Source organism: Anas platyrhynchos, chromosome 18, assembly GCF_047663525.1.
Source record: "Anas platyrhynchos isolate ZD024472 breed Pekin duck chromosome 18, IASCAAS_PekinDuck_T2T, whole genome shotgun sequence".
Classification (NCBI taxonomy): domain Eukaryota; kingdom Metazoa; phylum Chordata; class Aves; order Anseriformes; family Anatidae; genus Anas; species Anas platyrhynchos.
The window spans coordinates 10,199,278-10,223,261 of NC_092604.1; the positions used below are offsets into that span (position 1 = coordinate 10,199,278).

Genomic DNA, 23,984 nt, shown 5'->3' on the forward strand with positions numbered 1-23,984 from the left:
CACAAAGATAGAGGGAAAAAAAAGAAGACGACACTGGAAAGGGGGCCCAAACAACAATGAAAGTGCCTACCCGTTTTCAATAATCACCTTGAAATGCTGTGGAGAAATCAAAATAGTAGTTTAAAATAACAGAATAGTCCAAAAGGTACTCTGTCCCTAATATTTACAGGACTATCAGCAACGCTTATCTGATTTGGCAGTCCAAGAGGTTATCTTCTGAACATATGCAATGAAAATCCTCTGTTAGAATACCTTACTGACAAGATTTGTTGCATCCGACTCTGATGTAAGCTCTGCTGTCTCCTACCTTAGTGTTTCGCTACTGAGCTGCACTCCACCTCACCAGTTTGCTAAAGGAATGAGCTTGTTCTGTCACAGCCCTGTAGGAATGTCACAGTTTATTGTAACAACGGATGCTGAACATTGCGATCGGGGCTCGGAGCTGCACAGCTCAATCGCTGCTACTTGACCTTGTGCATTCAGCAGGACACAGAACACCACCAGCAGCACGGTTTTATTTAGAGCGTGGGCAGCCTGCAGCCTTACCTTTCCGTCGGATGCGGTGTTTATTCTGTAGTGGTACACCCTTCCTTCGTATCGCAGGGAGATAGACCTCTGTCCTGGGCTGCTCTCGCTCTCCCGCACAAGGAAGCTGCCGTTGATGCCGCTGCTCAGAAGGTACTCGGCAGCGTTACGGGACACCGGGCCGTGATACCAGGAGTGTTTCTCCAAACTGTTCACTGGGGTGATGTAGTTGCTGGGCACCCAGCCTTGTCCGTTCTTTGTTTGAGCCTCGCACCATTCGCCATTGTGATTGTAGCCCAGGACGCGGAGCTTTTCACCTGAGCACAAGAGAATATGTTTAGACACGGCAAACCTGGGAGAGGAGCACAGGGATGGGTTCTTTCCACCCAATGTTCATTAAATAACCTCCCATAATAATAGGAATCTCACTGAGCAGGGACCACACGCACTGCTTTAAGCCTGAGCGGAGCACAGAAGCCAAATAAAGTGACATGCACGCTTCAGGAGTTTGTTCAATTCCCCTGCAGTTCTGCAGCACTTCTGGCACTGCTTGAGCTGAGAGAAGACTCCAACAAATTTTATTTGTCAACTGAGTTGACTACAATAGGAGAAGATAAACACTAAAAAATCGTTTTGATTAGCAAAGAAAATGGATGCAACTTGGAGTTGCATAAGGAACAGAAGGGCCGAGTAAGAAAACACTACCTGTATGCGGTCATTTTTCTAAGAAAGCCTGCATTTTGGAGAAAGAAGCATGAAAACAACAGAGGCCAGCCCCTAGGGTCAGCTTAGCTTGATTTCTCAGCTCAGAATCTTGCTCCTGCTGGAGACCTTAGCTTTGACAAACAGTCTTGGCCAACGCAAAAACCTCAGCCAGTTTTTAACCTTTTAAAAGGTTATGACTTCAAGAAATATTTGTATTTGTTTAAAAAGAATTCCCACAGTAAAAAAATAATAAATTCCATAGTGTTTCGCGTGTAACTCAGTTGTCCCCCAGTGGTTTTTCATCCCGTGTCTTCTCACACGCTCCCGATACCGCTCTGCCCGGTTGCCTTACCTTTGGTGATGCTGAGAGTGTTGTCCCCGCTCGCCACAAAATCGTAGAGTGCAACAAAGAGGTGGGGGTCATTCTCACTGGGGCAGGACAGGAGGTTCTCCTTGGAGTTCCAGCGGGCGGCTTCACTCAGGCCCTGGGGCTCAAAATCTGACACTACCGGCCTCTGAAGGGCTTCTGGAGAGGGGAAGAGAGAGAGAGAGGAAAAAGGAGGGTCAATGCTGCTGAGAAAAGCCAGCTGGTTAAGCCCCACGCTGTGATTTTTCTCATTTTTTGACATGTGTGCTCCTCATGTGGCAGAGGACGACGGCGGACAGGACAGTGCCACATACACAGAGCATCCTCGCCAGCCAGCTCCAGCTCCCTTCTGGTCGGGGAAAGCCCCTCTCCTCCCTCCAGGAAATGCTGCTCACGTAGGCTGCCTGCTGCTCTGTAAATCCCTTGGCTCCCGCCCAGCTGCTGCAACGGGGAGATTTGAAAACAAAAGCAAAGACCTTTAGAAGGTAAATCCCTTAATTATCCTGTAAATGAAATCACCAGAACTCAAAGCACCGAGCGCCAGGCAGGATGAGACTGTGAAGACGTGGGATGTACCGAGTTGGGTACATACTTCTGTTGTTTATAGTGTTTTAAATCATTTCTCATCTTACTCCAGTAAAGGCTGGGCCTTTTTTAAGCCTCCCTCCTGCACGTTGCTCCCCGAAGCAGCGCATGGTGAGGGCGCATGCTGTGCTTTGTACATTTTTAGGAGGCTCGAGATGTCTCAAGAAAAGCACAATCCCTCAAAACTGAGTTTCAAAGGTGAGCAAAAGCCAAATCAATGAAGATTTTTGCACTCTGTGTGTACTACTCAATAAATCTTAGCCAAGTTCAAGCACACCAGGGAATTACCAGGATGCCACCAGGAGTTTGGGGCAGCGACGGCCCCATGTGCCACCCCACCAAAGTGGTACCTGTGCTGAAACAAGGGTAACAGTATGAAAACCTCATTTATTTATTTTTTAAGGGGCTGCCCTCCATCCGGAGGATAGCTCTGTCCTCATGCTTTTAATGCTAACTAGTGAGGAGCTGCGATGTAGGTGCCATCCCAGCAAATCGTCCCTGTAACAGCTCGGTTGGCCTGCAAACCCAGCACTCATCAGCGAGGATCTGCCCCAAGCAGCACCAGAAAACCCTTGGCAGTCAAGCGTGGGCCGGGACAGGCCCAAATAACAACGGGGAAATGCTGTATAGGAATGCTGTATATAAAATAATAATAATAAAAAACCCTAACAATAACAAATCCGGTTATTTTCTGAGCTTTGGTGGTAAAAGTGCCAGCGCTCCCCCCCAGACAGCCTGGCGTCCCCACCGTGGTGGTCAGGTCGCTGCTGGTAAAAGGCCCCCGGGTGCTTCCCGACGAGCACGAGGGCCGTGTGTTCTTTGGAAAAGGTGAGACCACGTTAAGTGGGCAGTCAGGAAAAACCCAAGCTCGCACACTGCTGGGCCTGTTTTCCCGGCCAAACCATATCAGCAGGGAGATATATTTTTATGGTGAATCAGAGAAGCCAAGTCATACCGCTTCCTAAACGATTCCGGTGGCCATACCACAGTCAGAAAAGGTGGTGGCATGGTCGGGATTTTATTTTTAAAGCACCTCTACGCTCTTCCTCCTCCCGTTTCCTGCAGGAGAGGACACTTCGGCACGCCGGGTTTGCTTCGAGAGGGACAGTAAGAAAAGAAACAGCAAATCTGCGGCGACGCTGCCGTGCTCCGGCCCCGCGTCTGTGCAGCGCGGCGGGGCGGCCGTAAACCTCCGGGAGGAAGGAAAACGCCTCCCCCACTGGGGCCTGATTCAACAGGAAGGCAGGAAATCCAAGGCGGGCGCCCCTCCAGCTGCAGCACGATGATCGCAGCCCGGCGAGGCACGGCTCATGCGCGGGAGGGGAGCGGTGCCGGGGCTGGCGCTCCGTGGATCCACGGTGTGCGCGCTGCGGGTCAGAGCCTGCAACGAGGCTGAAAACACCCCCAAGAAGCCCTACGGAAGTCCAGAAAGGCTGGTTTGGCTCTACGGCATTCCTAAAAACCACCGATTGCGGTGATAACTGCCTGCAGACCCAACGACTGGCAAGAGCAGGGCTGTGAAATAATAGGGAGGAGAATTTGCTACGCTGGGAAAGCAAGCGAGGGGCCCAGCGAGCACGCAGGGCGCTACGCAGCTGGGCCCCGGGACCTGATCGCACGCTCAGGGCTGGCACCCCAAAGGGCAGGATCCCAAAGCCACAGGAGGCAGCAGGGAAGGTGGTGATGGCATTAAAGGACAACGAGAAAGGAAGGATGGGGCCCTGAGGCAACACGCAGAAGGGTGTAGGTGAAGGGAACGGAGCTGTGGGGACACAAGCGCAGCAGCAGCTCCATGGACCATGACAAAAACCCTCCCCAAACACTCTCCAAAAGCTCTGGGCCCCAAGAGGAGGCAGGTCCAGGACACAAAGCCACGAGGCAGCAGAAGCAGACAGGACACATCCATCCTGGTGCTGCGTATGGCCAGCTGTCAGCAGCGTTCGTCCCTCTTCGAGGGCTTCCCAAGGAAATCTGCCCAGCCCTGCAGGGCAGGACTCAGCTGTCCCTGTCCAAACACACCGGGGTCATTTCCAACACGCTCCAGCTTCCTCACCTCCTCTCACTGGACTTAATTGTAATTTCACAGCGCTGCCAAGCCCTTCGAAGGGCTGGATTCCTCCCAGTGAGTCAGCCCGGCCGCTGTGCCTGCGGGACGGTGTCCTGGCTCAGGGCCGGGGCGGGGAGCGAGCCTTAACTCCATCGCTTATCACCACGACTCCTTCCCCGCACCCACCTGCCCTTCTGCTGCTCCCTGCACGGCTCTCGCTTCTTGCTTTGATCACCCCATGCTCCAGGTGGCACCGGGACGAGCCCCAGAGGCAGCGCTGTAACTCAGCTCTCCGCTAGCACCGCCTGAACGACGCAGATATCAGAGCAGACTGAAATGAGATAAGCAGAGCCCTTCCTTTGAGGCACTGGCTGTGCGAATGCCTTCATTTCCCCCTGAATTAAGCCTGCAGCGGGAGGTATTTATGTTTGCACGCTGAAAGGTTTCCTAAGCGTAACCATCTCCTGCTCATTGCTGTTTGTGCGCAGCCGTGAATCACTGCTAGGGCCCGCGTGACAATTCTGGTGGGCACCACTGCAAGCAGATTTCCTGAAAATTTTAAGCAAAAGGTTGGAAGAGAGGCAAAAGCCCTGAACTACAAGCAGCTCCTCCACAGCTCACCACGGGGCGGTCCCGAGGGAGGGAAGAGCCCTTCTGTCTCCCTACAGAGCAAACATCCTGTGCGCTTACAAACTGCGCCGGCATTTTTTCCACAAGGTTTCCAGCGCGAGGGAGCGCAGAGCACGCTCGGCGATCTCTCCGGAGGTACAGCACGTGCTGCCTCGAGCTTCCCCTCTCCCTGCGCTCCCCCTGCCCAAATCGTGCCCTGGAAGGAAGGAAAAAACCAGAGCTGTGCAGGTTTCATGCACCCGGCGTTCCCGGCCCTGCGCACACGTGGTGGAGGAGCTGCCTCCGTGCCTGCTGGGACAGGGATTTACAAAAAGCTCTGCAAAGCTGATCCCTCCAAAAAAATAAGGTTTCGTGTTGGATTTCAGACCCGTCCCCTCCAGGGAGGTCAGGACCCGCTCCCTACCCCAGGCTCACACTGGAGCTTGGTATTGCAAAGGGACAGGCACAGAGCCCCTCGCATCCATTCATACCTTGGCTAATATTATTCTGTCATCTTGCTTTTTTTTTTTTTTTTTTTTTTTTTTGGAAAGTTCACTCTTATATCATCCTGCAGGTTCCACTGGAGTTTATTTGCAGAGTATATTCCATTTACAACCCCTCCGTGACAAGGTAAATACCATCCTTCCCCAGCTAATCACTGCTGGGGGATGCATAAAGAGGAACAGTGGATAGGGCAGAAATCTAGATTTTATTCCCAAATCTGCTACTGAGCTGCTGCCTGACCTGAGGTTGTAATGCCTGGGAGAGGAAGAGCAAAGAGCAGCTAGATGCACCTGAATTTCAAACAACACTTTGGTATTTCTGAACACTTCTCATTTTTTTGCCTTGTTTTCCTCGCTCACGGAGCAGCAGCAGTGAGGTTTGCCCATCTTGGAGCCCTGGGGAGGGGAAACACCAAGGAAGCATCTGGGAGATTTATTTCCCCATTTCACTAAGCAGCTCCAGAGCGTTAGGGGAAGACGAACACGTCCGTGGATGATCACTTTTAGGTCTGAAGACAGCTCTGGTTCCTTGTTGAAATGACACTTTCCTCACCAGGACCCACAGGAAACGGTACCAAGCACCGCCAGCCACGTTTTTAATAAGGATGGGACAGGCAAGAACTGCTGGAGCAAGCCATTACAGAGCCAGAAACGGATTTAAAAGCAAGAACTCTACTGAGAGATGGCAGATGAGAGGCCCAGAGGGGAAAACAGCCGAGGAGGAGAGGGAACAAGCAGACTGAGCGCGGGGCTGTGGGCTGCTCCGGGAGCAGGATGAGTCCCTGGTGCTGCCGAGCCCAGGACCTGGCCGATACGTGCCCAAGAGCATCAAAAAAATCCTCTGGGTACGGGCAATAGCCACGGGCTGCTGCTCCTCCCCGGGCTCTGAGTGTAACAAGAGCTGCTGAAGGCAGGAGATATATAGGCAGGGTGACAGCTGGCAGGGCAGAAATGTTTTAGTTTGAAAACAAAGGGCTCGCCCAGCGTCCCCAGCACAGTTCTCAGCTTCGCAGAGAAGGCTGACAGGTTTTAAACAAGGTTTCTGCTTCTGAGCGGTGGAGCGAGCCCAAAAAGGCAGCGAGACTATTTCAGCCCCTATTTGGGACATGGACACGTTGTGTTTGCAGATCAGATTGGCAGCAGGACTCGCTGTGCCTCTTCCCTTCCACTCTTTACCCTTTCTTGGTGTGAAGTGAGGGAGGAATTATTCAGTCTGGCAAAGGCGAAGAGGAGGAAGCAGATGACAGAAGTTCAGCTCCCTCACGTTTAAAAGTAATATTTACTAGAGCAGAAAATGGCCAGCTCCAACAGCAACGTGGAATCTCAGCAATCGCTTAACTGCCTCAAAAAGGGTTTCTGCTGGAGTCCAGGCGATCCTCAAGGCCTGGGTCAGCCCGGGAGTGATGCACGGCGAGCCCGGCTGTGCACGGCATGGCCCCAGCCTCCAGGAGGGGGCTTCCCAGCCCATCAGTCCTCCTTCCCGCAGAGAGGAGGGCGTAAAAAAGCCTTTCAGGAGAGGACCACCATGAAAAGAAACAGTTCTGATTGCTTGGTCGAAAGACGTGTGTATATACCTACACGAATTGACTCTGAATCACCTCTGCGGGGAGATTTGTAACCTCTTTTATGGAGCCCGACCTCAAGACAATACCGTCCAGAAGCGTGTTTGGAAATACCATAAACAGATCTGATTGTTGGACTCATGCTATTCATCAAGCGCTGTCATGTTTTTGTTAGCAGATGAAAACCAACAGAAATCGAATTAGGTAAAATTGAGTCTACCCTCCTGGCTCCAGCTGGATTTCCACGCGACTCACGGTCCTTCCACCCCCTCGGCAGCTCTCTGTACGGTTTCACAGTCTACCACGGGGAAAAAACTCCAAGTTCTCCTCTCACGTCCTCAGCAGCTCCCCACGCTGCTAAGACAACACGAGGGCCTTAAATCCTCTGCAATATCACCGTGATCTCTTTAATCTTTTCAGAAGTGCCAGCATAGCGGCAGGACGCACGCAGAACAGCCCGGGCATCCCACACAGCTCGGGGACGTGGCTGGGGGCCCCGACACGCGGCCGTCCCCTCTTGGGGGTGCCACTCAGCTTTTGTGGGCATTAAATGCTTCCATCAAACTCGCTCGTGGTGGGGCCTGGACTAGTGCTGTCCTAAGCAGCTGTCACAGCATGCAGGGAAAAGCATTCGGGTGGCAGTGATGGTTTTTGGTCACCTTCCACACCTGCGTGGGTGCTGGCTGCAGCTCTGCCCCGTGCTGAGCTTTGAGAGAAGTTTGTTTCAAAGTTCCTTCAGCGCTCATTCCCGTTCCATCGTGAAAAATCAATACACAGCCCCGGTCCCAGCAAAACTGCAGCTTACATCGGGCACTATTTGCTGCCTGATCACGCCGCTCACCCTGCCGGGACGGAGCTGTGCTCTGACCCCATTGTGCAACCACACTCAGCGGGGAGGGGGCAGCGCCTGCCCCGCGTACAAAAGCAAAGATTTGCCAAAAAAAAAAAAAAAAAAAAACAGCCAGGGCAACACCCCCATAAGGCCCCGAAGTGCTCTGCCTACTCTCTGAGGGCCTTGCTGAGAGATGCAGCTGCTCGGGAAGGAGGCCCAGCACAGCCCAGTACGGCCCAGTACGGCCCAGCCCTGCTGTGCACGCACGCAGCCGGCCCCAGCACGGCGGTACGAGCACTGCACGGCACCCACGGCCCCAAAAGCTCACCGAGGAAGCCGGTCACGTAGGGAAGGGCATGAGTCCGCCCACCATTAAGTGTCTGAAGCTTTAAGTAAGCGGGATTAGGGGCGTAAAGGAACCAGAATTGGAAGGAAAAAACTCCTCTGGCAACCGTCCCTTGGGTTTTAGACAGCAGAAAAGTATTCGGAGCCACCAAAAGGGGCTGGTGAACGCGGCCTCCGCGCGGCATTCCTCCGGCTCGCTCTGTCCCGAGGAGCCATTTGTAGTTTTTGGGATTCCTGACCTATGAATTTCCGAGGAACGTTTCTCCGCTGAATATTCGAGAGTTGAGCAAGAGCTGCTCGCCATAGGCCGCGCGGCATCAGGTGGTGGCGTTTCTCCCCTCTGATTTGATGAGTTAGCAAAGTACTCCTGGCACGCCGATTATTTTTGCTGAAGTAACATCCAGCGACACAAAGAAGCCCAAGAATGCATCGGCCGCCCGGGCACAACCCAGGGCTGCGCTCCCCTGGGGCTGGGCCCCTCGCTCACGGGGACAAAGCGCTGCTGGCTGCTTCGGGAGAGGGTCCCGAGCCCCCCCCCCTTGGGATTAGGGGGATTTTTTAGGGTCTCTCAGCCCAGCATGGGCACAGGATGGGGGCCCCGCACTGAGCTCGCCTCTATCAGCAAGGCCTCCAGCGAGCTGCCTGCGTCAACCCCGATGTCAATTCCTACCCAGGGGGTGACTCAACCCCGCGATTTTGAACGCCTGGCTGTAGGACCGTCCCCGAAAAGCGAGCGGAAAGGGGTGGCCAGGAGCTCCCAGGAGTGAGCAGAGAGACACCGAGGGGTTTTCCGCCTTCGCCCAAAAGCCTTTTTCCCGTTCTCCCACCCTCGCCTGGCTCCCAAGAGGAGCTGGAGCCTTTTGGGGGCTAACATCGCGCCCCGTCCCGCCGCGCTGGCGGTGTTTGTGGGGCCGGCTCGCCGACCACTTGACATTTCACCACCATACATGGCAGAGCCGCGCTCCCTTTGTACGCCTAATGAAAATCACCTGGCCGCCAACACGCTCACCAGCGGGCTCCCGGCTCCCCCAAAAAACCCCCCTCAACTCCCCCCAAAAAACCCTCAATCCCCCCTTAAAGCCTCCAAATCTCCCCAAATTCCCCCCTTTTGGGCCCCGCGCCGCGCCCCGCTCACCTTCCAAGTAGCAGCTGGAGGAGGAGGAGAGCCCCTTCTTCGACTTGCAGCCCACCAGTTTCAAGCAGATCTCCAACATTTTCATTTGTTAGAGCGAAACCCTTCGAGGTTCCCTCTCCCTCCCCCCCAAAAAAAAAGCCTGGCACAAGGAGGCTCACAAGGACGAGCCCTGGCGGAGCGAAGCCCTGGGGGCCGTGCTCTCCCCCCCCCTCGGGCAGCCTCCTCCGGGCATCTTCCCTGCTGCTGGTTTCCTCCAGCCGACAGGGGAACGCCGGGGCCGCCCGAGCTTTCCCCGAAACTGCCCCAAATTGCCCCAAAAAGTCGCCCGAGGCCGCCAACAAAGGGCCCCCTTCGCTGCCTCCCCCCCCCTTTCGCTGCCTCCTGCCGGCAGCTGCCGAGCCCCGCCCCGGCCCTTAACCCTCCTCCTGCCGGGCCCCGGCCCAAACACGCCCCGAGCCCGGCCCATGTCGCGATAATCGCGATGGGAAGGCGCCGATAACCCTGCAGGGGAGGCAGCGAGACCCCCCCCCTCAAACCTCCGAGGCTGTGCCTGCGGCCGGCACCTCCCTGCAGCCTTCCCAGGGCTTATCCCTGCCTGCTCCTGGGAGGGTTTCCCAACCCAGCGTGTCCTCAGCTCCTTGTGCCTCCTGCCTCAATCAACCAGGGCTTTTCTGAGAAATAAATAGGTGGGAGGCACCTGCAGGGATCCTCCGGGGGGTCCCGGAGCAATGCAGGAGGCACAGCATGAGCCCAAATGCTGCCAAAATGCCTCCGAGCGCGGCCAGGCCCGGGCACCAAGCACCAAGGAGCCTCGAAATCCTTCCTCATGTCCAGCCTCGACCTCCCCTGGCTGATATGTTTTATATCGCCGTCTGTAAAACAACCAGCTGGGTGTGCTGAAACATCCCCGTTCACCTCCCCGAGTTTGGGGGTGCCCGGGGAGCAGAGCTCCGAGAGCCCCGGTGCCGCCTGCGGAGCTGCCCGGGGGACTGACAAACTCACACCTCCGTCATTTTGTCCCTGAGGGCTTCCCTTCACCCCCGGCAGTCTGTGTTGGCAGTGTTACTGGGGCTCTTCTGCCCTCTGAAGTTTTCAAACATTTCACGCTTTAGGGGGAAGTCCACACACTGCAGCATCGGGGGGCCCTGCCTCAGAGCAGGCCCTGCTGGGTGCACGGGCAGCGCTTTGCAGCAGTGTTTGGCTTCACTCTTCTCATCCTGGGAAGGAATCAGCAGCCCTCGGCTCATGCCACACTGAACAGCAATAATAACTTTTGCCCTTTTTGTTTTTAAAAGCACCACAAGCCACATCACCGCTAGCAGAGGAGGGGTTGCAGCGGGGACAACACAATATTGCGAGTGGTTTCAGCCTTTATCCTAAAGTAGCCGAGCGTGGATCCCCCCCTTTGAGAAGCCAGAAAAGAGAAGTTGAGTTTGCTGCAATTCAGACAGCTCATACAGAGGTGAGGCTACGTGCCTGGCCCCCCCGGCAGCCAGCAGTGTGTTACAGAGGCAGGGATGGAGCCCTCCCTCCCCTTTTAAAGGATTTCTTTCCATTTCATGGCAGCCTGAGCGTTTCAAAAGAAACCAACGCTTTCTGCTCCTTCCCTGCCCACCCGACTTCAGAAGACTGCAACCAAACCTAAACAAAAAAAAAAAAAAAACAAAGCAGATTTGGAGGAGAAAGGTTACGTCAATGGCAGGAGGCGCTGAGCCATCACGTGCTCGGGCCCAGCGTCGTGTTTCGGGAACTGGGATGCAGTCAGGTTTGCAGAGCAGAGCAGGCATCTTGCACGCAGCTCCTCTCCGTGAGGAGCATCCCTGCCCTGCCGTGCTCGCCTGCAGCTGTAGGAACTGTAGGGACACAATTCCCATTCGGTTCCCCTGGAAGCACAAAGGCTGTCCCCCGAAGACTCTGAGTAAGGTTACTCCAACGAGTGCCGGCAGAATTACAGCAGATTACATTCCCTATCAACCCCTGGGGTTCTTATTCCAGACAAAAAAGGCCTCGTTTCGAGGTAAATTAACCTGCCTGCAGAAGAACCTTGCTGCAGGAGAGCTGCAGCCACCCAGGGACCCAAACACAAAGAGCTTTCCCGGGATAGCTTCCTCTGTAGATAAATCCTTAAATTAATTCCCTTTATTTTTCCACGCAGGCAAGCCTGTGTGGTCCCTCTGCGACAAACTTCGTCCTTCGGCAGCTCTTCATGTGTGTCATGGCAAGCTGCACTGGGAATGCTTCGGAGCAAACACTCAGTTAGCACATGCTAGGAAATTACCCGGCGATACGGAAATAAAAGCCACATTGGTGGTGTCACACAAGTGCTGCTGCTCTTACGGCTGACATCTATTAATCCCTTTCATGTCTGTCCTATACGCATCTTCGAGTAAAATCAGTCATGAAAAGCGTGCAGACTTCTGGGCTGCAGAGACTGCTGCAACCTCTCACTCAGCCCCGCTGTTGCGACGGCAAAATGGTTTTGGTTGGGACTGGCCTCAGAAGGTCTCCAGGTCAGGCTCCTGCTCAGAGCACAGCTAGATTTAGGGCAAAACCAGGCTGTTCCTGGCCCTTGCCAGGTGAAGTTTAACCATGCCTGCAGCACGCCACACCTTGATGTTTGTACCTACCCAACGCTGCAAGGCCATAACCTCCTCAACCAGCTGCCCCCGTGTCTGAGCTTCTTCTCACGGCCAGCTATTTTGTTCCTCGCTTCCTTAAAGCTACCCAAAATTTCAGGGCAGCTCTTTCCAAGAGAGCAATCACATGCACATGCGCGACAGCCGCGGTGAAAGGACTGGGCCCTGTGAGCAGAAAGTGAGTTTTGGCATCATCCCCCCTGTTCAGACAACTGGAGTGAATTTTGTTGCGATACCATTAAAAACAGCTTGACTGCTCGCCACCCGTTTAAAAGCAGAGCTTAATTTTAAAATCCCCTTCTGAACCCAGAAAGGTAACAGACTGGAGCCCCAAACCCCAGGGATTTTTTCACAGGTACCTTCAAGTGGCTTTTTTTTTGTCCTGCAACAGAGGCAGCACAAAATAGGGGTTAAAGCAAAGCACTGGAGGAGTGCCCCAGGAAAGGAGCAGGTTCTTGCTTACCGTCACAGGTCACCCGTGCCTCATCCTGCTCCTCTGTAAACACAGCTGAGGATTTCCCCACGGTGTTAGGGAACTCAGTACACATTGTACAGCACTTTGCTGCCTCTCTACTTTTTGTTTGTTGCTCCACACATCCAATCGCATCATTCCTAAGATGCATTTTCCTCCTTAAGCACTGAGCTTACTCGTGATTTTGGGCACCCCCAGGTCGCTGTCTCTGGTTAGAGGCAGGTCGGTGCCGTACTGCAGCGTTCCCTGATGAAATCAGTCAGGCGGTGGCACGGCACATCTCACACCATTACCTGAGCACAAACATATGCGTACATGAAAGCGATCAAAGAAACCCACGTTGAAATCTGTGAATGACACAGCATGTGCTGCAGCCCCAGCTGTAGCAAAGCTGGGCTTTGATCTGACAGCAGTCTCAATATTGCCTCTTCTCCCGGGGGCTGGGCCAGCTCTGCCTGACAGATTCTGATTTTCCTCTGGGTTCTCAGATCTTCCACCATTCAATTTCTCCATCTACTCTCAGACGGGCTGTGCCAAGCCTTCTGGAAGACACCAATCGAGGGGACTAGCAGCTTGAAAATCCTGGCTACTAAAGCCTGCCTCCTCGGCCGCGGTTGTGACTTCGGAGATCAGCAGGCACCAGTCGGACCAGCAGCACCAGTAGCAGGCAGACCCAGACAGGAGGCCCAAGTGGTTTCTGCTCTGCCCACACGGAACTCTGTGCCCTCAGTGGTGTGAATTTCTCCAGCACTGCCCTATGTCAGGTCCACTCTGCCCATGCTGCCATCACCTGCTTGTTTGCTGCCTTTGTGCAGCATCTCTGCCTTTTGCGGTTCGCGTTTGAGCCCCTTATTTTACCTTTCCATCTAAAAATCTTCCCAAAATCCAGCTGCCTTGCTCACAACAGCACGGACAGCTGCCAGTTAGAACAGCACGTTAAAAACAAAAGCCACTTAACTACAATTCCGATACTTTTCAGCTCGCTCTCCAGTAGGCATTTTGCCTCCAGCCCTCCAAAAAGCCATCACAAGCACACGTGGATTTGAGTAAAGGGCAGCCAACACCTGAGGGCAGCGTGTTTTCCTTCCTTTCCTTCCTGTGAGCGGCCCAGCAAGAGCCCAGATGCTACCTGCACACACCATGAAATATTAACACTCGTGGCTCTCAGACAGCCAGGCAAGAAACAACAACAAAGGCAGGTTACCAGAAGGCCACTGGAGACCCCGAGAGAAAAACAAACGGTTTTGCAATACGGCATGTGCATTTGTTGGGGTTTGTTTCTCCTTGATTTAACAGATGTTTGTGATTTGCAATCTTCCCGACCGAAGGACTCGGCCGAGGAGCGGTGGGATTAGAGATGGGATGTTCGACTGGTTGAGATTCCTCTCCAGCAACGGGGCAGAATCCTTCTTTTAAGGTAGTAACGAGGCAAAACTGAGCTCCTGCAGTGCTGGCCTGTCCTCTTGGTACCCAGATAAAAAAGGAAGGTGTGCTGTGAACTCCGCAGAGCTGCCTGCGTTACCAGACCTTGCCTGCAAGGCTCATCTAAGTCCGAAGGGGCTCTTTATAAACCACTGAACAAGCTTTTGGCCTCTCCCATTAAGAGCCTTTTGAAACATCTGCAGGCAAAGGAAAAGAAAGAGACATCTTGCAACTTCCAGATCTGGAAAAAAAAGGTAGAGGTTTTACCTTAAAGACACCAAATAACACTGACTCCACCTTCTCCTGAGTGCTGAGCTCTTCTCGCCCGATCAATTTATTAAAATTGGGAGAGGTGGAGCAGGGAAGGGCAGTTTGTGTGCTAGGTAGAGTCACATCAGCTTAGGGATCCTGCTGAAGTTCAGCGTTTGCTGCCAGACCGGAGGAGCCAGCACACAATCAGAGGAGATGCATACTTGCAAAGTGTCAGAAACCAGATTTTTAGAAACGTTTCTTTGCCCAACACTGACTCAGAGCTTGAGTGGGAGCATTTCCGTGTTGTTTTACCGAAAAGGCAAGGAGATGCGAATGAAAAGCGACAACCAGGGTGCGCCAGGGGGTTCAGAGGTGCTGACCTCGTGGGTTATCCTGTGCACGGCCCAGCGCACGTCCACCCGAAAAGCCAGGAGGAGCAGCAAGACCCGCCTCGTTCCCCAACAGAAAGCAAGCAGTTAATTCCTTCCACTCCAGAGGCGAAAAATCTGCCAAAGCAGAAGACCAGGCCTGGGAGATCAGATTACACGTGAGGAGGGGGTGGAAGGGGAGAAGAGGAAAAGAAAACAAGACTTGCGAACCGGCGCTGCCTCAGCCCCAGCAGGGATTAGGGGGAACGCGGAGGCGGCGCCGCTTCGCCAGCAGCAGCAGCTCCATGGCAGGCGGACGGGGCCGTGAACACGCACGCCTTCCTGCGATCCGGATCTCGTCGTGCAAACCAGGAACGTCGACCTGTGCCGAGCGGGGCAGCTCCGGCCGGTGTTCAAAACCTTCTGCACGTCGATGCTTTGAGTGGAGCACGGCGGGGTTTTCAAATGGGAGATGTCGAGTGATGCCCGGGGGAGCAGCGCACCTTACTGGGAGCCCAGGGGCGGTCCGATGGGCAGGCTGGTGTTTCTCCAGGGGTCTAATCCTGCACAGAGTCGTGTCTCTGAAGAGGGGGACACATCTCCCTCCTGGTCTCAGCCAGCTGCCCTTGGAGAGCAGCAGAGGTGGAGGCGGACACATCCATCCCCCTTGTCTCCGTCCCGGTCTGGGAGCTGGCAGGGCGCACAAGGAGGCTCCCATTCTGCTGAGCGTAACAGGACGCAGCCCAAGCACCAAACCTTTGAACTGGTTTGGAAGAGCCAGGTGGTGGTGGTCCCTCCAGGTTGCACCATTAACACAAAGCCAAAACCTGATGCAGAATTAAGCAGGGAAAAAGTTTTTAAATCGAATCCTTTCAGAAGGGGTTTTCTTGGTCCATGTAGAACGCAATACCTGTCACATTTACATTCTCACTTAAAACATGGTTTGAAGCTGTGGAATGCCTCCACGTTTTCTGCCTTTTCAGGCAAAAAAAAATATACAAGAAAATAATAAAAGATGGTGTAAAAGAAGAAACGTGGGCTACCGATCCCGGTAACCTCACACTCTGCCTCTCCGTGTATTTTGAGAAACCCAAAGCTCCTTTCCCTTCGCCCTACCTGTCTGTCATTAATCAGAGCCATTCGCAGGGCAGATACATTACATGTGGTCTGAGGTTTACTGCTGTTGGCATGAAGAAAGACTGTAGATCCTGTCTGCCCGCATACCAGACAGAAAATAAAGAAAAGTGCGCGAGCGTGGCTGAATAGCCACAGTCAGCATCCTAGGAGCTTCCGACCCTGCTTCACACCGGCCCTACAGCTGCCGCAGCCGGTGCTTGAGGCTCAACGTCGTTGCTTCATCATTTATGAAGTTTTTGAAGACCTACACAAATGATTACAACCAACCTGCACCACCAAAGCACGATACCTGCTGTACAATACCATCACCCCCTTTTGCCGGCACCAGGGCTCGCGTGCGGTAGGTTCCCCCACTCAAGAATTTGAGTGCTCCTCACTGCATAGCCGTGGAAACGATGGTGCTGGGTCCCAAATTTGGGGTTACCTGGATGAGACCTGAAATTCAGCATGGAAATCCCAGGCTTAACTTCACTGGCCACAGCACGTTCAGACTGCCCACAGAAGTTCCTCTGCCTTCACAGCCAACTTAAGAGATATTGGATCACGTCATCACAATAATGATTAAACCCTCCAAAATAAGGGAACGAACAAGAGCAGCCTGCAACACCCACCGTTAAAGGACACAAAGCTATGGATTGAGCCGACAAGAGGTGGGAAAATCCAGGGAGAAAGTTTTCGGTGGGTCACTGCGTCCCCATTTCCTCCCTTCTCTTGGTTCAGCTCAGCCTGTGCAAGTCTCCCTCCTGGAACGCAGCCAGAGGATTTTCGGAGAATGAAAGAGCTGCTGTGTTCCCTAATCCCTCCCTCCACCCCGCACCTTAGTTAGGGTGCCAGCAGAACCCGTTTGAAAATTAATCTCAAAGCAGAAGGAGGGTCGGAGAAAGAACCAGCCCAGAAATCTCCAGCAGCCCTGGAGTCAAGGGGAATACGAAGCCAGAGCTGCACTCGAGAGAGGTAACGCAGAAGGATGTCAAGCCGTGTAGCGTACCGGTTATCAGATCGAGCGAAAGCACAGAGGAAAAGCCCCACAGATTATGTGAGCTCTCATCTTGTAATTACACCTGGAGTGTTAGAGAAAAGGATGTCACAAAGGCACCGGGAGGATTAGCAGGTTGTCATTTCGGAAAGAGCTGATAATAGGCTAGGTCCCGTTTGCTCCGTGTCAAGCTCTCAGACTTGATCTGGCTTTTAAGATGGAAAATATTTTAGGAAAATAAACGAAGGGCAAATTAAGCGCTCAGCTTAAATACACACTTATGGAGCAGAGACACCGCAGCTTTACTCCCAGCTCTTCTTCAGGCTGCTCCCGTAGCAATCAACCAACCTGGTGCCGTGCTTGTGCCCCACTTGTACAAGATTTCCTCCCCCCGTGGGAGGCTCAGTGACCACGTGAAACCTCGGCCGTACACCCGCTGCACCACCTCCAGCTTATAAACCACCTCTGCCTTCCTCCTCTTGTGCAGAGCTCCCGTGATCTGGTTTGAAAGCCGCCTGGTGGCAGCTGGCTGGGGCGGAGGACAGGGTAAAAACTGCTGAGCTGAACTCGAGGCAGGCTTCTTGGCTTTTCATGGCTTGTGCTGGGTGTGCTCAACGTCAACGAGGCATCCTGCGCTACCTGCGAGGAGTCTGCGCACGCTGAAATCACAACAGACATGAAAAGGTCCAAGAGTAATGGATGTTTTACTTCCCTCCCACAGAAATGCTTCATTTGGACCCAAGAGAAAGGGAAGGTTTTAATGTCGGGACACCACGAAGCCTGTCCCAAGAGGAACCAGGAGCTCTCTCGGATGAGGAGCTGTTCCCCGTAACTGCACTGGGACTCCCAGAAATGAAGTGAGCTCTACAGCATGATGACAGAAGCCCCCCACTGCACTTCAGTCCTGAAAGCTGCAAGGAGTCAACACAATTACAGCCTATTAATTGGGATCCACGACCGCTTGTTAGCGCTGAATGCCGCCCTCCTCTGAATTTGCTCTTTTCGAGCTTCTTGCAATATCACGAGAAACAGCAAACACGAGCAGCAAGGAGGAACAGCCTCTTCTGAAACCACTTCCAGGAACAGGGATTGTTTAAACAAAATACATTAAGTGAAACCATCTGCACGAAGGGTCAAACGCCATCTGAGGCTCGACCTACAAAAATAGCCATTTTACAAAATTCGGGCTATCATCCCTTTTCCTTTTCTTCTTTAATCTGGATAATTGGGTGCACGGAGGGGGGGGTACGGAGAGGGTATGGTTGAGCAAGGAATTTAACTCCACCGCTTTGGGGCCAAGAAAACGCTGCTGACAGCCTCAGCATCACCTTCTCCGGCATCCTGGGAGGAAGGCTTTCTTGGCCCCGTTGGGAGGAAGGCTCTCTGATGGGAGGAAGGCTCTCTGAGCCCATGGCTGAGCATCCCGCTCGCAGTGGGGTTAGGCAATCGTCCCTGGCGTGGGGCGCGTGGGAGGGGTCCTCCCCAGCACTGCGTCAGCCCCGGTGCCAGACAGCCCGCGGAGCTGAGTCACAGGGGATGTTGTTTTCGCAGGATTTGCTGGCGAGAGGTAGGTGACAGAAGAGGTTTGGGGAAGAGAAAAGAAAAAAAAAAAAAAGGTGATTTAGAGTTATAAAGCGATAAAAGATGTGTTTTAGCCCGCTGCAGCAGGGGATGTCAGTGCTGGAGCGCAGGAGGGCGCAGGGATGGTTGGCGATTGCTAACGATAACAAACACTAGGTGAAAATATTCAGCATTTACACGAAGCTTGCAAACGGGCACTTTGTACCATTTCAGCACCGAACGATCCCCTCCTGCCCCAGAGGGGCCGCACGCCTCTCACCCAGCCTATCTGAAGCCCACCTTGCATGGGAGCAACACGGAAAGCACTGCGCCTCGAAGCAAGAGGAACGGCTGGAGGTATCGGACACGGAGCTCCTCGGGCATTTCTTTGGCCACTGCGAATTGTGACCTGCTCTCACTGCACAATGGGGACCCTGCAAAGATCCCACAGCCGAGGGAGAGCGCCCGCATCTGAGCACGGCCTTAGTCACCTGCTGCAGGCTTGATAAACGCCGGTTAACTGCAGAAATATTTCCGTCTGTATCACTAGTGAAGTCAGGCTTTAATAAAATATTGCAGCTGCAAAGGCAAAAAATCATTAATCATTTTTTTCTGGAAACCAAGCAGATGGCGATGATGGAAGTGAAAACTACAACTCATTTGTTTTCAGCAAAACTGCCAGCAAGAAGGCCAAAAGAATACCAGTTGTGGGTGGTTTTTTTTAATATATATATTTTTTGAGCATTTATGAGCCAACGTGTTTCATGCCTGGCAGCTTTCTAAGCAGAAAAATATTTAATGGATCCAACATAAATGCAAATATCAGCTATCAAAAGTCAAATTGCACAGCTATGATGTAATGAAATAGCTCTGCTTTATGGGAGTGAGGTCACAGGTTTGAAATACGGCCTCAGATGCAACAAAATCTTTCACAGGGGTTGCAAGAGCGCAATGCAATTACTTGCCTAAATCTAAAATTTTATAGATATTTAAATTCAATTGTGAGGATGTGAGTCATTAATTTGCATAAGTATTGCCGAGGAACAGAGCGCTCCTCAATCAAAATGAACTAATGAAGCTCTCACGGGCTGACTAAATAGCTACAGCGAGAGAGCTGAACTGGTACATTGGAAGTTGTACGTTACAGTCCCCAAACGTTTTTATATTCCCGATGATAAAGAAACAGAACAGTCTGTTTATGCAGAACACATAGATCAAGAAACAACCCGCTGGAAGCAGCCTCAGGGAAGGGAGATATATTCAGAGCCACCCCGGTGGCATTCCCAAGGATGCCCAGCCAGCGAGCTGCCCCGCTCAGCAAACCCCAGCGGGCAGGTCCAGGCTTTCTCATTTTTCTCCATTCTTGGCTCTCCAGAAACCGGTTCTTTTTTTTTTGGTGATGTCCCTCTAGAGGCCAACATTACCTGCAAGGGGCGGCTGCCTTGGATGCACCTCGCTTGCTCTGGCTCAGCTGGAAGCGCAGCAGCCGCAGCTGTGTTACTGGTGGTCTGCCCTGGGCGGAGGGGAAATCCTTCAGGGTTGGCTGTTCGTTCTGCTATTTTCTGAGCTCTCTACTGGGAGGAATAGCTTCAGTCTGTTTTGTTAACCAGGAGGCCTTGTAAACAGGCAAGATGGGCTCTCCATTTCAAAGCACGCGTTTTAGGGATCCATCAGGGAATTTATGGAGCCCAACATGTTATCTTTGACTTCACTGTGACACCTCCAGATGGCTACTTTTTCCCTCCAGAAATACATCATAAACTCATCGATGGTTTTGAGGACCCCGAATACGACATTGGTTAGCACCACAGGAAGCTGTCAAATACACGTAAACCCAGCAACAGCACTGGAACAGGCTTGGGTCGTTCCACCCGGAACAGGAACCGAAACCATTTTAAGAATAGCAAAGCTAACACCTGAAATGAACTCGTCTGAGTCAACATTAAGCCTGAAGAAAGGAGGTATCCCACGTCCCTTCTGTTTATCAGGGGGATGGACGCAAAGAGAACGGGGTGCATTAACAGCCAGCCCCCTTGTGATGGGCACCAGGGCAGCGAGCGCTTCCACCACCGCCCCTAACCCCGCTGAGATCCACACACGTGTTGGCAGGCCCCAGCGGGGTTCCCTAATCAAATCTGGTCTGCTCAGGACAGACGAAATGGCCCAAGAGCATCCCCAGCACGGGACAGATCCCTGCACGAAGCAGCCCTGAGCACAGACAGCTGAAAACGCCGAGGAGAAAGGAGGAGCGGGGGCCAAACCGAGAGGCTGCCCCCCGCCTGCCTTCCTGTCCCTCCCAATAAGTTATTCATTAACATACCAAAACACACATATCAACGAGGAATTCATGGAGATTCCCTGAATACCAAAATCCTGAGTACAATGCTGAGCAGAGCCAGCTTACCACCCCCTTCCAGCTCCACACCCTGCCCCGGGTGGATGGCTGCTATAAAGCTCCAGCAGCAAAGCCCTCGCCAAACCCCTTCCCCACCAGCGCCTTCCCCGAAGGCAGCGCAGCCCCAAACAGAGTCACAACCACGAATGCTGCGTCTTTAAATCCGTCCCCGTTTCCTTTTCCAAGTTGCTGTTTGAGCCGTTACAGCTCCCTTAGGACTCCACTGACTCACTGCACTTTTGGGCTGACGCAAGCACGCTCCTTCTGCACAGCTTCAAAACAGGCCCCAAACGTTTCCAGGCACAAAGCGGCCACCGAAAAGCGGTGTAAATCAGGTGCTCTTAGCGAGCGGGCATCGCCCCATGAAACAGGGAACAAACCTCAGTCCCTTTCCTTCTAGGAAATCGTTAACCACCGGCACAGCACAGCCATCCCTGGGGAGCGCTGCTAGGGATGCTCCCGTTCCCACTCTGAGATCCAGAGGGAAATAGCTCACTTTTGGGAAATGGTTCACTCTCGGCTAAGCCCCAGGAGTGCTGCTCCATCACCTGGGCACCTTTTGGCTTGCTGTTCCCAGCATTTGGGGCCGCAGGGATGCACAGCTCTGCCCCCAGGCTGCACCTTTCGGAGCACCCCGCACACAACGTCCATCCCAGCTTCTCTGCACCGGTGCCCAGTTCCTCAACTCTACCTCCCAGCAAAAGAGAAAAAAAAAAAAAAAAACATTGTGAGGGAGAATTTAGGGTGACGCTCAAACAGATTTAGCACCTATACCAATGGTGGCTTCTACAGAGCCCAGAACCTACCAGCTGGGAAGATGCATACAGAAACGTGGCACCAGGGAAGGCAACTTCCATGTCTGAAGACTAAATAAGTTTTCTCTTCTGAAGCCCTTCACTCAGCTTCCTGGGCTCCTCTGGTCACTGAACATCAGAAGATGGACCCTTTATGTACATTTTTTTTTCCTTATAGGAATGGCAATAAAAGTAAAGCAAATGCCGGGCTTGTGACTTACGTTTGCTGCCTTATGTTTCAGCTCCAAAGGCAGCTGTGTTTTTTTTTTTTTCTGCTTGTAGCTTTCAGCTTTTATCCACTCTGAAAGATGTCACTGTGACAGGAGAACTGGAAGTGACATAAAAATGTAAAACCAAACAATGAAGTGGAAAAAAAATCAGAGAAAGACGAGTGTCTTGTTTTTGTCACCTACGTTAACACCGATAATAAAAAATTCAGGAAAAAGGCTTGCTAGGGAGCCTTGTTATTCCCTTCAAGCCAAGTTAAATAAGATAAATGTCTAAACCAAACCTGTTTGTACTTCAGTCTTCACAGAATGTGACAGAAAGGTGATGTCTTTGCTAGCAGAAGGGTCATGACTGTGGCTTGCCAGCCCAAGGGTTGGCAGCATCACCGCACCTGGGCTCAGGCAAACACTGCAAGCGGAGGCGACACCTAAAATCCCTTTTGTTGCGTTGCAGTGGGAATGTCACATTTCCTACAAGCAGAGCTGTCACAGACGTGGCTGTGACCACGTGTATGGGGCAGGCTGGAGCCACCAAGAGCACAAAGGAGGCCTGGAGCACGTGTGTGCTGCGAGGCGCAGGAGGGCTTCACGCGAGTCCTGAGCCAAAAGCTCAGCAACCAGTGCCTTGGCTCCCCTCCTCCTGGAAAACGATGAATTAGAGGATATTTGCACAACTAACTTCAATCCTTTATATCAGTAATATAAAAAAGTAAAAAAAAACACAGCACGTGCCCAGTAATTCTCTGTTTAGACACTGGGAGTCTTAGACTGAACCTCAAATTTAAGGATGCAACTAGAGGGTGAGTGTACTCGACTTTATTTGGATTTTTGTTATCGGTATTCACAATATCTTGGAGTGACAGAATTGGGAAGCTAATTCATGACGAAAAGGAGCCACACAGATGCATCTCTGAGGCAGGCTAGCTGCACCGGCCTAGGAAAGCAGCCAGCTGTTAAACCGCTTGAAAGCTTGCGCCTCCCAGTCAGCCTGGACCTGCAGCCCGGGAAGCGAGGACGCACCGAGGGCAGCGATCAGAAAACCATCAGGAATTAATGATTCACCGAGGTGAATCACCAGCAGGTCCCCCGCGGGTGGGACTGGGACCAGCACACCGCCTGCAGCCCCACGTGGGATTGCAGGAGCCCTGTCGGCACGCACGGGCATCGGGATGGCTCCACGGGCAGCAGCTCCTCGTTGCCAGCCCTGTCCCCGCCACGCCGCGCCAGGCGGCTCTTGCTGGGTTGTTTCCACTCGCAGCTCGAGGGCTCGGCTGCCCCGAAGCCCACCCAGCAGCACGGCCCCGCTGCCAAGCCATGCTCCATCTCCTCAGGAAGGGCCCGTTGTTCCACGGCCACACACCGGCCAACTCCTCCCCGGCTTCACGTGGGAAGCGTGGTGGCGGCACTCTGTTCTTTCCATTTCAGACATTACCTTCTCACAACACGGGCTTCACGCCTGCCCAATAGCTTTATCTCCAGCAGAAGCTCGTCCCGTGCTCAGACACCCCACCGAGCCAACAACCCCTCCGATGTCTGCAGGATCCATACAGAGCTCATGGAAGATGGGTTTTTATCGGGGTCCTTTGCATCACCGCGGTGAAGATGGGGAGAGCAGCTCTGCAGCCCGTGTTTGAGGACGCTCGAGGGCTTTTTTGCTGGAGCAGAAACTGTGGAATTTGGCCTGCGGTGCTTTGCCCAAGGAGCCATCCGATCTCATGACTAAGTGCACGCGAAGCGATGGGGGCGGCGGGGAGGGAGAGACACGCAGGAGGACGGAGCTCTTCTAGTAAACATCTGAGCCGCCTGCAAGAAAGGCCGCGCTATTAAAACGGAGCCGCTGCTGCTTTTCCAGTATCTTTTCCTCTGTTTATCTCAGTTGCCATGGCTCTGGCTTGAATCATCCGCCCAAATTGCATGCACATGTCTCGGGCCACATTATTTCCACTCGCTCCGGATCGACTTTCACTCACCTGGCAGCCAGCGGAGCCAACCAACGTCATCACGCCCCGCCACGCACAACTGCACCGCCGCTGATTAGAAACCGATGTCGAGTCCTTCCCAGCAGCCTACGGACACGGCAGGAAAGGCAGCAAAGAGGAAAGGGCACCGAAAACGGCACCCTGCTGCCCTCCGACGGGGGCTCCGAGGGGGCTGAGCATGGGAGGCTCGGTGCCGGCGGGGCTGGAGCGGGCTGGCTGCGAGCTGCGGTCAGCTCCTCGGCTTGCGCTGCGCTGGCGTCAGGGGGATTAGAAGGAACAGAGGCAAAACACAGCTCGCTGGCACTCGAAATAACCCCAGGCTGACAGATCACCCCCCGGCCACAGTCACGTACCACGCAGCCCAAAGCGATTCACTGCTCGGCCCCAGGGCAGCAGCGGCACAGCAGAAGGGGTCAGGCCGTGCCCTTGGTGCTCAGCTGCAGCGCTCGGTGATGCTTCCTCGTGCTGGAAACCCAGCTGGGCACGGGAAATCTAAAGCACCCGACAGCCCTCAGCACCCACAACAGGCACAGGGCAGGATGGAAACGCAC

At 53.3% G+C, this 23,984-nt stretch overlaps 1 protein-coding gene across 4 annotated transcripts in view; it reads right to left on the reverse strand.

Annotated features, from left to right (window-relative positions):
• Positions 1-23,984, reverse strand: part of ABL1 (ABL proto-oncogene 1, non-receptor tyrosine kinase) — a 65,994-nt gene that overhangs the window by 18,834 nt on the left and 23,176 nt on the right. For 2 of the 4 annotated variants that reach the window (XM_027471158.3, XM_027471157.3), the window contains 2 exons: positions 1,583-1,756; positions 547-842 (listed from right to left, as the gene is read on the reverse strand). In XM_027471158.3, coding sequence (XP_027326959.1) covers positions 547-842; positions 1,583-1,756 — 470 coding nt within the window. Of the gene's footprint in view, positions 1-546; positions 843-1,582; positions 1,757-8,063; positions 8,708-9,215; positions 9,600-23,984 lie in introns of those variants that run through there. The other 2 variants (XM_021267938.4, XM_038188014.2) reach the window with 2 other exon arrangements.